The sequence below is a fragment of the Hemitrygon akajei genome, chromosome 13 (genome assembly GCF_048418815.1).
Source record: "Hemitrygon akajei chromosome 13, sHemAka1.3, whole genome shotgun sequence".
Lineage (NCBI taxonomy): Eukaryota > Metazoa > Chordata > Chondrichthyes > Myliobatiformes > Dasyatidae > Hemitrygon > Hemitrygon akajei.
Window position 1 is genome coordinate 23,745,165 of NC_133136.1, and position 14,249 is coordinate 23,759,413.

At 40.9% G+C, this 14,249-nt stretch overlaps 1 protein-coding gene across 1 annotated transcript in view; it reads right to left on the bottom strand.

The window, feature by feature from the left end:
* Positions 1–14,249, bottom strand: part of arid3c (AT rich interactive domain 3C (BRIGHT-like)) — a 544,829-nt gene that overhangs the window by 200,591 nt on the left and 329,989 nt on the right. The window contains exon 3 of the mRNA XM_073065285.1: positions 12,716–12,788. Within this exon, the coding sequence (XP_072921386.1) occupies positions 12,716–12,788 (73 nt within the window). The remainder of the gene's footprint in view (positions 1–12,715; positions 12,789–14,249) is intronic.

The window sequence follows — 14,249 nt, forward strand, 5'->3', positions numbered from 1 at the left end:
TAATGCTGAAGTACAATAAGTGGATGGACTTCAGGATCTTAAAAGGCCACAAGAGAAGATAATAGTACCAAAGGAAATTACAGAGGTAAGAAGGGGGAAAGCTAATAAGACATTTAAAAACAAAAAAAGAGAGCTTTTAAAATCAGGTATATGCAGAAAACATAAGAATGTTAAGAATGGGATTTGATACACAGTATAATACAGGCTGCAGAATGTAAAAATATCTCAAATTAAGTGAAGCGGGAAGCTAACAGAGCAGTAATTGAGTCATAGAGTGGTACAGCACAGAAACAGGCCCTTCACCCATCCAGTCAATGCTAACTTGCATTTCTGCCAAGTTTCATCTCTCCACACTCAGACTATAGCCCTCCATATCTCTCTGATCCCTGTACCTATCCAAGCTTTCCTTAAGTGTTTTCACTGAAGCTGTATCCAACACTTTCACTGGCAGCTTGTTCCACACTCAAGCTCCATCTGAGTGAACAAGTTCTCGCTCAGGATCCCCTTAAAAGTTTCACCTTTCATTCTTAATCCGTGATCTCGACTTCAAGACTCACCCAACCTCAGTGGAAAATTCTATACCCCTAATAATTTTATATGATCAAATCTCCCCTCATTCTCCTATGCTTCAAGGAATAAAATCCTAACCTATTGAACCTTCCCCTAAAACTCAGGTCCTCACGTCCTAGTAAATTTTCTCTGTATGCTTTCAAACTTATTATTATCTTTCTTGTAGATAGGTGACCAGGAATGTACACAATACTCCAAATTCAACTTCACCAATGCCTTAAATAACTTCAACATAACACCTCAACTCGGTACTCAAAACTGATTTATCAAGGTCCATGTGCCGAAAGCTCTCTTTAGAACCTATCTATCTTTGATGCTATTCTCAAAGTATTATGGAGCTGTTTTCTTAGATCCCTTTATTCTAACACACGCCTAGGTGCCCTATTTTTCACTGGGTTAGTCCTCTCCTGGTATGTCCTCCCAAAGTGCAACACCTCACTCTGGTCTGAATTCCATCTGCCATTTCTCAGCCCATTTTTCTAGCTAGATTAGATCACGCTGCAAACTTTGATAGCCTTATTCAGTCCACAACAACCTTTGATAACATTTAAATCAAGCTTGCATAGGTACATGGATCAGAGAGGTATGGAGTGCTATAGTCTGAGTGTGGGTAGATGAGACTAGGCAGAAAATAGGTTGGCATGGACTAGATGGGTGAAGAGCCTGTTTCTGTGCTGTACTATTCCATGATCCTATTACTGTCCTATTACCTTTCCATTTCACTTAATTTGAGATCACTTACAATTCTGTGGTCTCTTTTTTTTGTTTTAAAATCCCTTATAAGCCTTTCCCCCTCCTCACCTCTGTAATTTCCTTTGGTCCTATGATCTTCTCTTGTGACCTTTTAAGATAGTAAAGTTTAACATTTTAGCATTAACTAACAAACACAGCAAAGAGATAACTCCCTTCCCAAACTGTCCTCCTTCCCTTTATTCCTTGAACTTTTGAACATACACCTCATAAATTTGCAGATCCAGTTTATGATATTACCATCTAAATCATTAATAATCTGTAGATGATAAACAACAAAGACCCAGCTCAAATCCCTGCAACACACCAATAGTCACAGAAAATGAATGAAGTTTCTTCCATTGTATAATGAATCCAAGTAAAAATGTCACACTTATGAAGGGTAATGATTACGGGAGCAATGCAGGAGGTTGTTGGGTTCACTGAATTTATGCAGGTTCATTCTGAGACCAATCAAATTATTTGTGCCTTTTTAATCTTTTCAATATTGATGTATTTGCTTTCTCCTTGAAGCATACAGGTTTTTCCCTTTTGAAGGGAAAATTGTTTTCTCCACATTATTTAGTTAGAGATACAATGAGGAGTAGGCGTTTCTGACTGAAAAAGCGACACTGCACAGCAACCCACATATTTAACCCTAGCCTGATCCCAGGACAATTTACAATGACCAATTAACCTACTACATAGAACACCTTTGCACTGTGGGTGTAAACTGGACCATCAAAAGGGAATCCTTGCAGTCAGAATCAGAATCCTTTATTATCTCCAAGTATGAGGACACATACAGGGAATTTGATGCCGGGAGAATGTACAGGGAGAATGTACAAACCCTTTCCAGAAAGCGCCGGAATTGAATTTCGAACTCCGGAACACCCAAGGTAAAATAGTGTGGCACTATCTACCATGGTTTCTCATCAGGCAGGTCATTGTGATTGCTACAGAAATGTATATTTTTCCCCATTCCTTTTAAGTTCTAGAGTCGTGGAGTCATGCATCATAAAAACATATCTTCTGAGCTTCATGTACTCATCCATTTTATTTAACATATCCTGTCTGTAACTTTCCATACCTTGGTGATTTAACCACTCACACAGCGTGTTCCAGATTCCAACCATCATCTGGATAAAAATATGCTTCCTTACATTCTTACTCTACATTTCTTACTGTGTTGCCCTTAAGGCATTTGTTTAGCTTTATTACATTTTCACTTTAGTAATTTGTTTGTAATTATTTTCTAGTTAAGGTTAAGGTTGTTGAAAGTAAATTTGTTGTCTGTGATGTATCACGGTATGCGATGACGTCACACCCGGTTTCGCCGCGTCTTGTGGGAAAATACCGTTTTGGAGAAATGGGAAGGAGGGGGCTTGTGGGTGAAGGATCAGCGCGAGAAAAGTTTTTATTCTACGCACTAAGAAACATCATAGAACAACACCTTTTCACCATACATTAATGTGGAAAATGGACAGTAAATGGTTAATCTTACTGCGATCATGCCTCATTAACTACGGTTTAAACTTGGTGTTTAGTTCAGAGTTCTTACACCTGAATGAGAACATTACACTTACTCCTTTCCTAAGAACTATCTATGCCCTCTGGTTTCAGACACCTCTACTAAGGGAAAAACCATCAGCTATCTGCACTATCTACGTTACGCTATCAGATTCTTCCCTCTGCCTCTTCTCATAATTGTAAACCCGAGAGACTGTTGTATGTTAAAATCTCATGAAATCAGCAGTTTCTGAGATACTCAAATCACCCTGTCTGGCACAAACAATCGCTCCATGGTCAATGTCACTTACATCACATTTCTTCCCTAATCTGATCTTTGGTCTGAACAATGTATGAAGCTCTGGACTATATCTGCATGTGTTTATGCATTGGGCTGCTTCCACATGATCGGTTGATTTGATATTTGCATAAAAGGGCAAGGGTACAGGTGTACCTAGTAACGTAGCCGCACACACTAACAGTATATACAGATACATTTATATACATAAAATACTATATATAGTAATATATATAACTATATGTACTTTAAAGTATATTTTATGTTTCATTGTAGTATTGCCACAAAACAACAAATTTCACAACATTCATCAGTGATAATAAACCCGATTCTAAATCTAATTCACAATTCTGATTCCTTATTAAGAGCTGCAGCTAATCATTGCAATAAGTTTAAATATCCATCATGGTGTGAAGCAGTCAGCTGTAACAGATGCTAACACTGTGGGAAAAGGAGAAGGTCTGTCCAGAGCACCATAAAATTGAAAATTAATTGCACCTTGCCAGTGGAAAATAATTCCAGGATGTCCTCTCTGCTTCAAGCCTGCCCTCCAGCATGATTGGAGCAGAAAAGATTAGACAAGCAGAAATGAGTTTAAAAGGCAGGGTCGGAAGAGATTTCATTATTAAAATTTTGCATGAAAAGGTAAAGTTTAAAATAGGCAGTGGAAATTGCAAACAAATTCACAACTTTTTAATGACGTTTTAAAACACAATAGCCATTCCATCATCAGTGTTATTTTTATTGCATGTCACAAATGAAAATTGTTTATTTACTTAAGTTCCCTGCTTCAGGTGATCTTTGGCTCTGTGAAACGATTCACATACAGTATCCCACACTGCTGCTGTGTCCCTAACCGAACTATCAAAAAGTTTCTTCATCATACAATTAAACATGGATGATTCAATACAAGCTTCTCTGATTTGATTAGATTAGATTAGATTTATTTTTCACATAAACACTGACACATGAAAACATACAGTGCAATGCACTGTTTGCATCAACAACCAACGCCATTGGAGGATGTACTGGAGGCAGCCTGCAGGTCTCACCATGATTCAGGCTTCAACACATGGCATGCCCACATGTTCCTAACCCTAACTCAGAAGTCTTTGGAACGTGGGAGGAAACCAATGTGCTTAGAGGAAACCCAGCTGTTCATGGGAAGAATGTACAAGTTCCTTACAGACAGCATTGGGAATCGAACCACTATCTTACAGATGACACTGAGAAGCGTTTCACTAACCACTGTGCTACACCTCTAATGCAAAATGTGGATGTGCAAGAAAATGATGTATCTTAGCTGCAGAATCATCGGCAGTTGAATCGCTTGCTGAATCTCACCAGCTTACCTGCCTGAACCACACCATCTAGCATCACATGCAAAGATAGCAATTCTCAAATAAGAAATTGCTGTAACACATTGGACCTTGGCTTGGCTTTCACAACAGAAGAGGACTAACGATAGGAGAGATGAGGAAACAGGGTTGGTGGTTGAGAGGTATCTATCACAGGCGATAGACACCAAATCAAATGTCAGTGATCCAACTTAGATTAAAAAGACACTATTCTAAAAGCATGGAGGTATATCAAAAGGTTTGCTTTGAGTGAATTAAGTTTGAATTTCAATATCCCAGGACAACTTTAAAATCATAGGAAAAGAATTGAGCTCAGTAACATTCTTATGATTGGCATTGAAAATGAATTTGCTTCATGAGAATGATCTTCTTGTCTTTTAACTGATTCAGAATAAGGTATACTCAACAGAGGTGGAAGGTATTATGGCAGTTTTACATGAGTGAGTACAGGCTGTATGAGTCGGTAAGGAGAAGCACTTAGATCAGTTGATATATTAAATACTATGCTGTTGATTAGTCCTCGCTTATGGTTATGAGCACCTGAAGCATGCCGTACAAAGCGTTTAAAGCCTATTTTTAAGACTCTGATTGATCTCCAGCTTATGTTCCAAGCTGCAAGAGACCAACACACTGCCAGTTTGTGGAGTTCAGTCTTAAGACCAATTTTTATATTAACGATACTTGTGTAAAGTAGGTACGTTTTCCAGACACAGTTTCTTTCAGTTCCATGCATTTAAAACCCTGAGTGGTGGAGTGGAGGTATGCCTCTATCAAAGGAGGTGTAAGGCACCCCTTCGATCCGTTAGTATTCAGGTCACTTTTGGGCAAGGTGTAGCACCTGCTTAGCCCTGTTGATCAGGGTCACGTGAAGCAATGGGAGCAGGTGGTGGATGGTTGTATGAGCAGCTGATGCACAACACAAGTCTTTGTAATGCAGCCACTGACACCAGGTAGGCAATCTCTGATAACGGCTGGGGACACCCATCTTGTGACACGCCCCAGAAGAAGGCAGTGGCAAAGCACTCATCATAGAAATACCTGCCAACAACCATCATGGTCGTGGATAAACCATGATCGCCCATGACGAATCAACATTTAAAACCATTTTTCCAGACCAAATCATAATTGTGGCTGTTTCTGAGTTGAGGGTCACCATTCTGCCAAGCACACTGACTGAGTACCACGATTCTCTCTGGCAATTCTGATGAAGTTTCTGCAGAAGTTACCCAAGGTGTGATGCCATTTCCCATCAACACCCTCCTTAGTGAGCTACTGGGAAAATCATTCAGCTTCCTTAGGCGAGCATTTCTTCACAATGCTATATGGGATTGGGAGCTCACTATTATTTTTTATTTATCATGGTAACAAGCCCTTCCAGCCCAACAAGCCCACATGACCCAATTACACCCATGTGACCAACTAACTTACTAATCCATATGTCTTTGGAAGGTGGGAAGAAACCAAAGCACCTGGAAGAAACAGAGTCATGGAAAGAACGTACAAACTTCTACAGACCGCGGGAATTCAACCTGGGTCACTGGCACTGTAATGTTCTACTGCTAAAGCTACCAATTCTACTGCCATTTCTGCCATCAGTACTTAGCAACAACACTACCCACAGCCCACAATCCCATAGACCAGGCAGTTAAAAGATGCAGCAGGTCGTGTCACTGCCCTGCAGCACTGGCAACCTACATTCAATTCTGATACCCACCTCTGACTGTGTTTAGATCTCAAATATTCCCTAGGAACAAATACGTTTCCCTCAGCTGCTCAAAGTGGTGCTGATTGTTGGAAAAATGAACTGCACCTCATGTGAGTGAGTGGTAGGAGGATCATGGTGGAGGTGATGGGGGGAAGGGGGAAAGATGGGGGCAGAGGTGAGGGAGGGAGGAAATGAGAGAGAGCAAGAGAGAGAGATTGATTGATTACAGAGAAACATGGGTGTATAAGATTGATCAGACTGCCCTGAAAACTGCCATAGACTCAATGGATGAGATGATCTCCATCTATGATTTAAGAAAATATAAACTAAAGACAGAAGGGACTCGCTGATCTCCCTGCCCCTCCAATCATCTGTCTCTTCCGTCTCCAGCCATTGATTTCCACCCTGACCTGTGAACAACCTTTCTGAACCCTTCGAATCACTGCCTTGGTCTAATCATCTCACAACCAAACACACCATGTTATCTCATTCCTGACTCCCAATAAGCCTTCACACGGATGCCAAGGATCTTCACCTATCCACTGCCTCAAGCCCTCTGTCGCAGCTAGTCACCTGATCTCCATCCGACGCTCTCTCCTCACTGACTAGACTTCACCCCAGCACCAGATCTCCTGACAACTTCCACCCTTTTCCCATCACTGAGCAGGTACATTGTTCACCAGCCCTGGCCCAGTCCCCGGTCAGCTGCTGACCCACTCCCTTCAATAGGATCTCTATACACAAGGCAGAGCAAGGACCCACAAAATCTCTCTCAATGATTTGAAATGGCATTCAGAACTAAGAGTAAGCCTTTAGATTGCCAACACTTCTCACTAATCACACTGAAGTGAAAAAAGTCTCTGGGGAGAAGGAACTGCCATAAATTATGATCCAGCTGGAGTCAGTGACAAATATAGAAGTACATTTAATAACTTGCAGAGCGAGTTTAAGGAGCCTGGCACTAACAAGGCCTTGAGGATGATAATCTCCAGACTGCTTCCTGTACCACACACTGGAATCATTAACTTCTCTTTACATATAATTTGGATCTATTTGTAGGTGAATATTTTTTTTAAATCAGCAAGTAGTACAAGCAGGTTTGGCAAAAAATATCAGAGGAAGTTGCAGACAGGCTATCACCTTGGGCAGAGGAGTAGTAAATAGCAATTGATGTGGATACCCATATGGGAATATATTTTGGCACCAAGTGTGAGGAATGCGAAAATATATTGAAGAGTATAAATTAATAGATAAAACTGAAGGTTCGAATGCAGAATTCTCTGAAAGTGAGTCAGAAAAGAGAATGGCAAGCAAGCACCATTCAAGCAACCAGTTTTGGGTGTCACAGTATTGTAGAGGTGGGCGTAATATGACTATAGCACCAGCGACCCAGGTACAATTCCCGCCACAGTCTTGTAAGGTGTTTGTACGTTCTCCCCATGACCGCATGGGTTCTTTCCAGGTACTCCCCCACATTTCAAAGACATATGTGTTAGTAGGTTAATTGATCACCAGGGTGTAATTGGATGGCGCCAGTGTGTTGGGCCCGAGGGGTTTGTTTACCTAAATAAAAAAATAAAGTACAGTGAGGGTTTGGTTCCCTCTATGTTTGCGCTGGAGTTTTAATGACGGTGTCCTCGATTTGTTGGTGGACAAAGACCTGGTGTATCCACCACCTTGTGTAAAACCAAGCACGCATACAATGCCCACAAACAAAAAGCTCAGATTAATGGATGTCTGGTAAGTTAGTTCATTACCATCACTGTGAAAAACTTGCCTGGTTACTGATCATACATTTCAGTTTATTACCTGTACAACAGTGCATTGAGACAGTACAAAGGGAAACAATAACAGATTCAGGTTCAGATTCAGATTTATATCACAAGGACATTAAAACATACAGTGAGGTGCAGTGTCTGTGTTAACAACCAACAATAAAGAGGAGAGGATAAAGTACCAATTACAGAGAAAATGAAGTAGTGCAGGTAGACAATAAGATGCAAGGTCACAATGTGATAGATTGTAAGGCCCATCGTATTGTACTAGGAAACTGTTCATTAGTCTAATTGCAGCAGGACAGAAGCTGTCCTTGAGCCTGGTGGTACATGCTTTCAGTCTAATGGTAGAAAGGTAAGCAAAAGCTTTTATCACTGATGTGTATGTAGGGATGGGGAGGTGGGGAGCAGGCATGCTCTGATTACAACTGCAGCCTTACGGTGAGTAGTAATTGCCTTTCTGAGATCATCCATCTTCCCTTTCACTTTCCTGCACCCCAGGACCAACTTGCAGGTTGTTTCTCAATTGGCAGCAAGCAAACTAGAGCAGGGAGTGTTTCATGATGCAACTAGTTACATCTAGTTGTTAATCTGAGCTGTGCCTCTCTCGTTGTTTTGGATGCTATACAGCTTGAGAAAATGGGAGGCAGAAAATCTACTTTGATTTCCAGTATTTGCAGGTTTTCTCTTGTTTGTGGCAGAAAATCTACACAAGGTTCTGGAAATGATTTGCATTGTACTGGGTAAGGCCCAGGAAGATGCATCCTTCAGCCAGGCCTGGCTCAATCTGCATAGCAAACCTGGCCAGTAATCACTGCCTCAGCTCTGTGCTCCAATGTTGGACTGAGGTAAACAGCACCATCATGCCTACCTTTGAAGAATCAAAGCTAAACAATGTATAAACATAAAAGTGGGAATACTTTATTTATACCATAAGACCATACGTTATAGGAGCAGAATTAGGTAATTTGGCCCAAAGAGCCTGCTGCCATTTGGATGAGCAGGACAGCACTGTGAGGACCATGTTTTTGATTTTTCTAGTGCCTTCAATACCATACAGCCCTCATTGCTGGGGGGAAAACTTCATTCAATACTGTTGGCACTTCCGTTGTATCCTGGATAATGGACTACCTGACTGGCAGACCACAGTTTGTGTGACTTCAGAGCTGTGTGTCTGACATGGCTATAGGCAGTTCTGGGGCCCCACATGGAACTGTGTTGGCTCCCTTCCTGTTTACCCTGTATACCTCAGACTTTAGATACAATGTCATCCGCAGAAATTCTCTGATGACTCGGCAATAGTTGGGTGTATAAAGGGAGGATGGGAGAATGAATACAGGGCCCTGGTGGAGGACTTTTTCAAATAGTGCAAGCTGAATCATCTGCAGCTCAACATCAGTAAGGCAAAGGAGATGGTGATGGACTTTAGGAAGATTAAGCCTGCAATGCTCCCTGTTACTATTGATGGTGAGGATGTGGATGTGGGGAGGACCTACAAGTATCTTGGGGTAAACTAGGTTGATAGGCTTGAGTAGAGCACCAACATAGCGGCTGTGTACAAGAAGGGTCAGACTTGCCTCTACTTCCTGAGGAGACTGAGGTCCTTTGGAGTATGCAGGCCTGTCCTTCACATGTTCTACCAGTCTGTTGTTGCCAGTACAGTCTTCTATGTGGTGGTATGCTGAAGCAATGGCATCAACACTGGTGATACCAACAGGTTAAATAAACTGATTAGAAAGGCTGGCTGTATTATAGGAGTCAAACTGGACTCACTGAAGGCTGGGGTGGAGCAAAGAACCCTACGGAAAATTCTGGCAATTCTGGAGTATGTTTCTTACCCTCTGCATGCCACCTTGGCTGAACAGAGAAGCACTTTCAGTAATAGACTAAGACAACTGCGCCGCTCCAAAGAATGCTATATGATGTCATTCTTACCCTCAGCTATTAAGCTCTATAATGAGTCAATCTATAACTGGGGAAGTGATGACCCCCTCTTGTTAGACTGTTTACTTCTCCTGTAATACTTGTATATTTGTATATCTGTGTACTTGTATTGCTACTGTGACACTGTAATTTTCTTTGGGAGCAATAAAGTATCTACCTACTGTATCTATCCATTGAGTCTGCTCCACCATTTCACCATGGCTGATCCAATTTTTCTCTCAGCCCCAATCTCTTGCCTTCTCCCTATATCCCTTCATGCCCTGACCAATCATCAACCTCTGCCTTAAATATACATAATGATTTGCCTCCACAGCTGCCTCTGGCAAATAATTATACAGATTCACAACTAAGGAAGCATACATTTACAGTTAGGAGGAAAGGGATGACAGAGGTATGCTTCTTTCACAGAGCATGGTGGGTATGTGGAATGCACTGCAGGGGTGGTTGTACAGGCAGATACATTAGGGATATTTAAGAGAATCTTAGATAGCTGGATGAAATTAGAATGGAGGACTATGTAGAAGGGAAGGATTAGATTGATCTTGGAGTAGTTTAAAGAGTAGGCACAACTTCATGTGCTGAAGGGCCTCTGTACTATTCTAGGTTCCCTGATTCCCTCTTTCTTACCTTCCCAGATACCCCACCAGCCAAAGCCTAAAAGAACCACCATTTCCGACATCAAGGCTGGAGGTTGATTCCCAAGTATCTGTTACAATGACTTCTAAAGCTTTGAGCAACCTCTTGCTGGAGCATAGAAGAATGAGGGGTGATTTGATAGAGGTATATAAAATTATGATGGATATAGATAGAGTGAATGCAAACAGACTTTTTCCACTGAGGTTAGGAGAGAAAAACAACCAGAGGACATGGGTTAAGGGTGAAGGGGGAAAAGTTTAAAGGGAACATGGGGGGGGGGGCTTCTTCACGCAGAGAGTGGTGGGAGTGTGGAATGAGCTGCCAGATGAAGTGGTAAATGCAGGCTCACTTTTAACATTTAAGAAAAACTTGGACAGGCACATGGATGAGAGGTGTATGGAGGGATATGGTTCAGAAGCAGGTCAGTGGGACTAGGCAGAAAAATGGTTCGGCACAGCTAAGAAGGCCAAAAGGCCTGTTTCTGTGCTGTAATGTTCTATGGTTCTCACCACCATCCTTCCCGCTCCCCCCACCCAGCTTCTACTTTATATCCAAACACAAAGCAGTGTATACACTAGTTCAAATGTTGTTCCTCTCTCCACAGATGCTGCCTGACCTGCCAAGTAATCTCCATCCTTGTTCTTATTCCATTATGAGATCAAAACCCACTTGTGCACCATTTATGGAAGAATGAGGTTACAGAATAGGCAGAGTTCCCACTACTTTAAGAAAATATATCCCTTGGCATAGTTTAAGGAAAAGTAAGATAAATACACAAGAAGCAGAAGAAAATACACTCAGCTGCAGGGAATGGCAAATGGAATTAGAATTAGTTTTAATTTGAGTAGTACACACAAAATATTGGAGGAACTCAGCAGGTCAAGCAGCATCTATGAAGAGAAATGGGCAGTTGACATTTTGAATGATGTCGATGAAGTGTCTCGGCCAGAATATTAACTGTTCATTTTCATTCGTAGATGATGCCCAATCCTCTGAGTTCCTTCAGTGCCCTGTCAAAGTTGGTCAAGATTTCAAATGTATGCAGAAACTTCCGTGTGTTAGTTTCAGTTTGCCCTGGGAACTCTCTGCCACAACCACACTCCACTGGAAGTCTTCTTTCCACTGCAAGTATTTGTTCTATATTAGCTAAGGCAGCAGCTGGGTTGCAAAAATCGTCTCAAAGCCCCAAGACAGATAATGGTGAAAACAACCAGGATTTCAGCACTTGACCACTCCCTATCACAGTTGCCTGACTGGCTCAGAGTTTCATAACTTTACAGGTTTTTGTTCCTGATGATTCCCTCTGGAAATGTAAAAATATGAATGGCTAATCAAGACAACATGAGTCTAGTTATAAAGCCAAATACGTTGTAAGCATTTTAAAATGCTGTAAGTGAAGGATGGAAGGAGAGGGCAAACAGTGCCCTTAAGATATTACTCCACCAAAGAGACTTACAGCAGTAGGAAAAACTTTCTTACTAGAGAACGCAAATTCTATTTACTTTCAATGTGAATCATGCTCGAAGATTTTTGTAGTTCAGGTCCTCTTTATCACAAATTTCTACTAGTAAATTAATGTTTGCTATTCAACATGGCATGAGATCACACAACACTGAAGCTTATCTTCTGTTGATATTTATACATTTGATCATTAGTTGTTGAAATATTACAATAGTTCATTCATCATAAAAGGTATGTCAGTTTTAATCAGCAAACAAGCAAAGATATTGTAGAATAAAGTCACAGGTTACGATTTAGCAACTCCCATTGCAAATAGAAAAATCCCTCCAGAGCAGGACTTTTAAAGAAGGGCCTCAACAGTCCCAGTTTTGACCAATAAAACATCATTTTATGAAGTATCCTCAATATTACCCTTCCCTTTGAAACACACTCTTGTTTCCATTGTGAACTCCAACAAGTGCCTGACCAATCCTCCTCATTAGAAATAAGGACAGAGAACTATAATGCTTCCTCCCCACGTTCAAAGGTAGAAAACTGGCTCCCATAGCAATCTGTAATAGAGACAGGAGTGATTGTTGTAGTGCAATACACTATTGTTGCTCACTCCAATTTACAACAGCATTATTTTGCAGTTATCTGTATCAGCAACATTAAGCACTACAGTCAATCCAAGTCATCGCATCAGAGTCACAGAAATGAGAGAAAAGACAGCTTTCTCACAATGACTCACCCCTTTTTTGCATGAAGCTGAATAGGTCATCCAGGAATTCTTTCCTCTTTGGATCATCGTCCAGTTCATACAGCTGAAAGACAAACAGGAGTGAAAAATACTGTTAAACGCTTCTCAGATGAAATGGGATGTACATTGATACTGATTGGGTTTAATTTCTCAACAGGCAGACAAGCAATCTATTCTGCTAGTAAGTCAGCTCTAGCCATACAACATGTCTTGTCCTTCATCATGGAGTAGGAATGTAAAATCATATACCCACACAGCAAAGTTCACTGAAGCTTTCAGCTAGTAGCTTATCTTCTGGACATTCCCAAGACTAAAATTATTTTGGTCCTGTGTATTCCAAGTCATTTAGTGTGTCTTTTTAACTAGAGGGCTAAGGCAAGAAGTTGTTGTGGTCTTGACTTGTCAGGAACTTCTCTGTATTTTTCCAGGAATTAGAGACTGCAATCCAGACAAAATAAAAATGGTACAAACTATATAAACTCACATCCTTTCACAATAAAAATACAGCTTGGTTTTATTTGTCAAATCTACATCAAAACATACAGTGTTGTTGCATCAAATCAAATCAGCGAGGATTGTGCTGGGCAGCCCACAAATATCGCCCTCAACTCACCAACACTAACTAGATATCTTTTGGAATGTAGGAGCAAACCAGAGAACCCAGAGGAAGCCCACATGAATATTCAGACAGCAACGGGAATTGAAGCCCAATCTTACAGCTGGCGCAATAAAACATATTGGCTAACCGGTACTTTATTGTGCTTCCTGTTGTGTATTTAATATTTAAGTAATCTCATATATCTGTGTGTGTGTGTTGATTAAGCATTCTTGTTCATTTGAATAATTTATTACTTTTATGTATAAATACAAGAATTCCATACGTCATCACGTTACAATTAATACATGCGCAACTTGCTTAAAGTAAACATGAAGTCAGATGAGCATTCGGACTCCGGTGCTTTCCTTTGAATTAGTTTAATGTTTTGAAGTTACAAAACATAACATTGCCTATAACATTACGTGATGTAACTATTCTTCTTAAAACTATTGTGCACAAGAAAATTACTGTGATTTTGAACCAAACTATGAACCGAACATGTATTGGTCTCCAATCAGCATGGGAAAGCAGTGAGCCATTATGAGGGATATGCTGTTTTAACAGAAGCTGGTGTGTGGAAGCATTCAATTTAGAGATAGTGTGATACCATAGGAATGAAGACAGCCTACCAGAGTAGACAATACAGAATAGGTGCAGGAGTCAACCATTCAGCCCTTCGAGCCAGCGCCACCATTTACTGTGATTATGGCTGATCATCCACAATCAGTACCCTGTTCCTGCCTTCTCCCCATATCCCTTGACTCCGCTATCTTTAAGAGCTCTATCTAACTCTCTCCTGAAAGTATCCAGAGAATTGGCCTCCACTTTCTTTTGAGGCAGAGCATTCCATAGATCCACAACTCTCTGGGTGAAAAGGTTTTTCCTCAACTCCGTTCTAAATGGCCTACCCCTTATTCTTAAACTGTG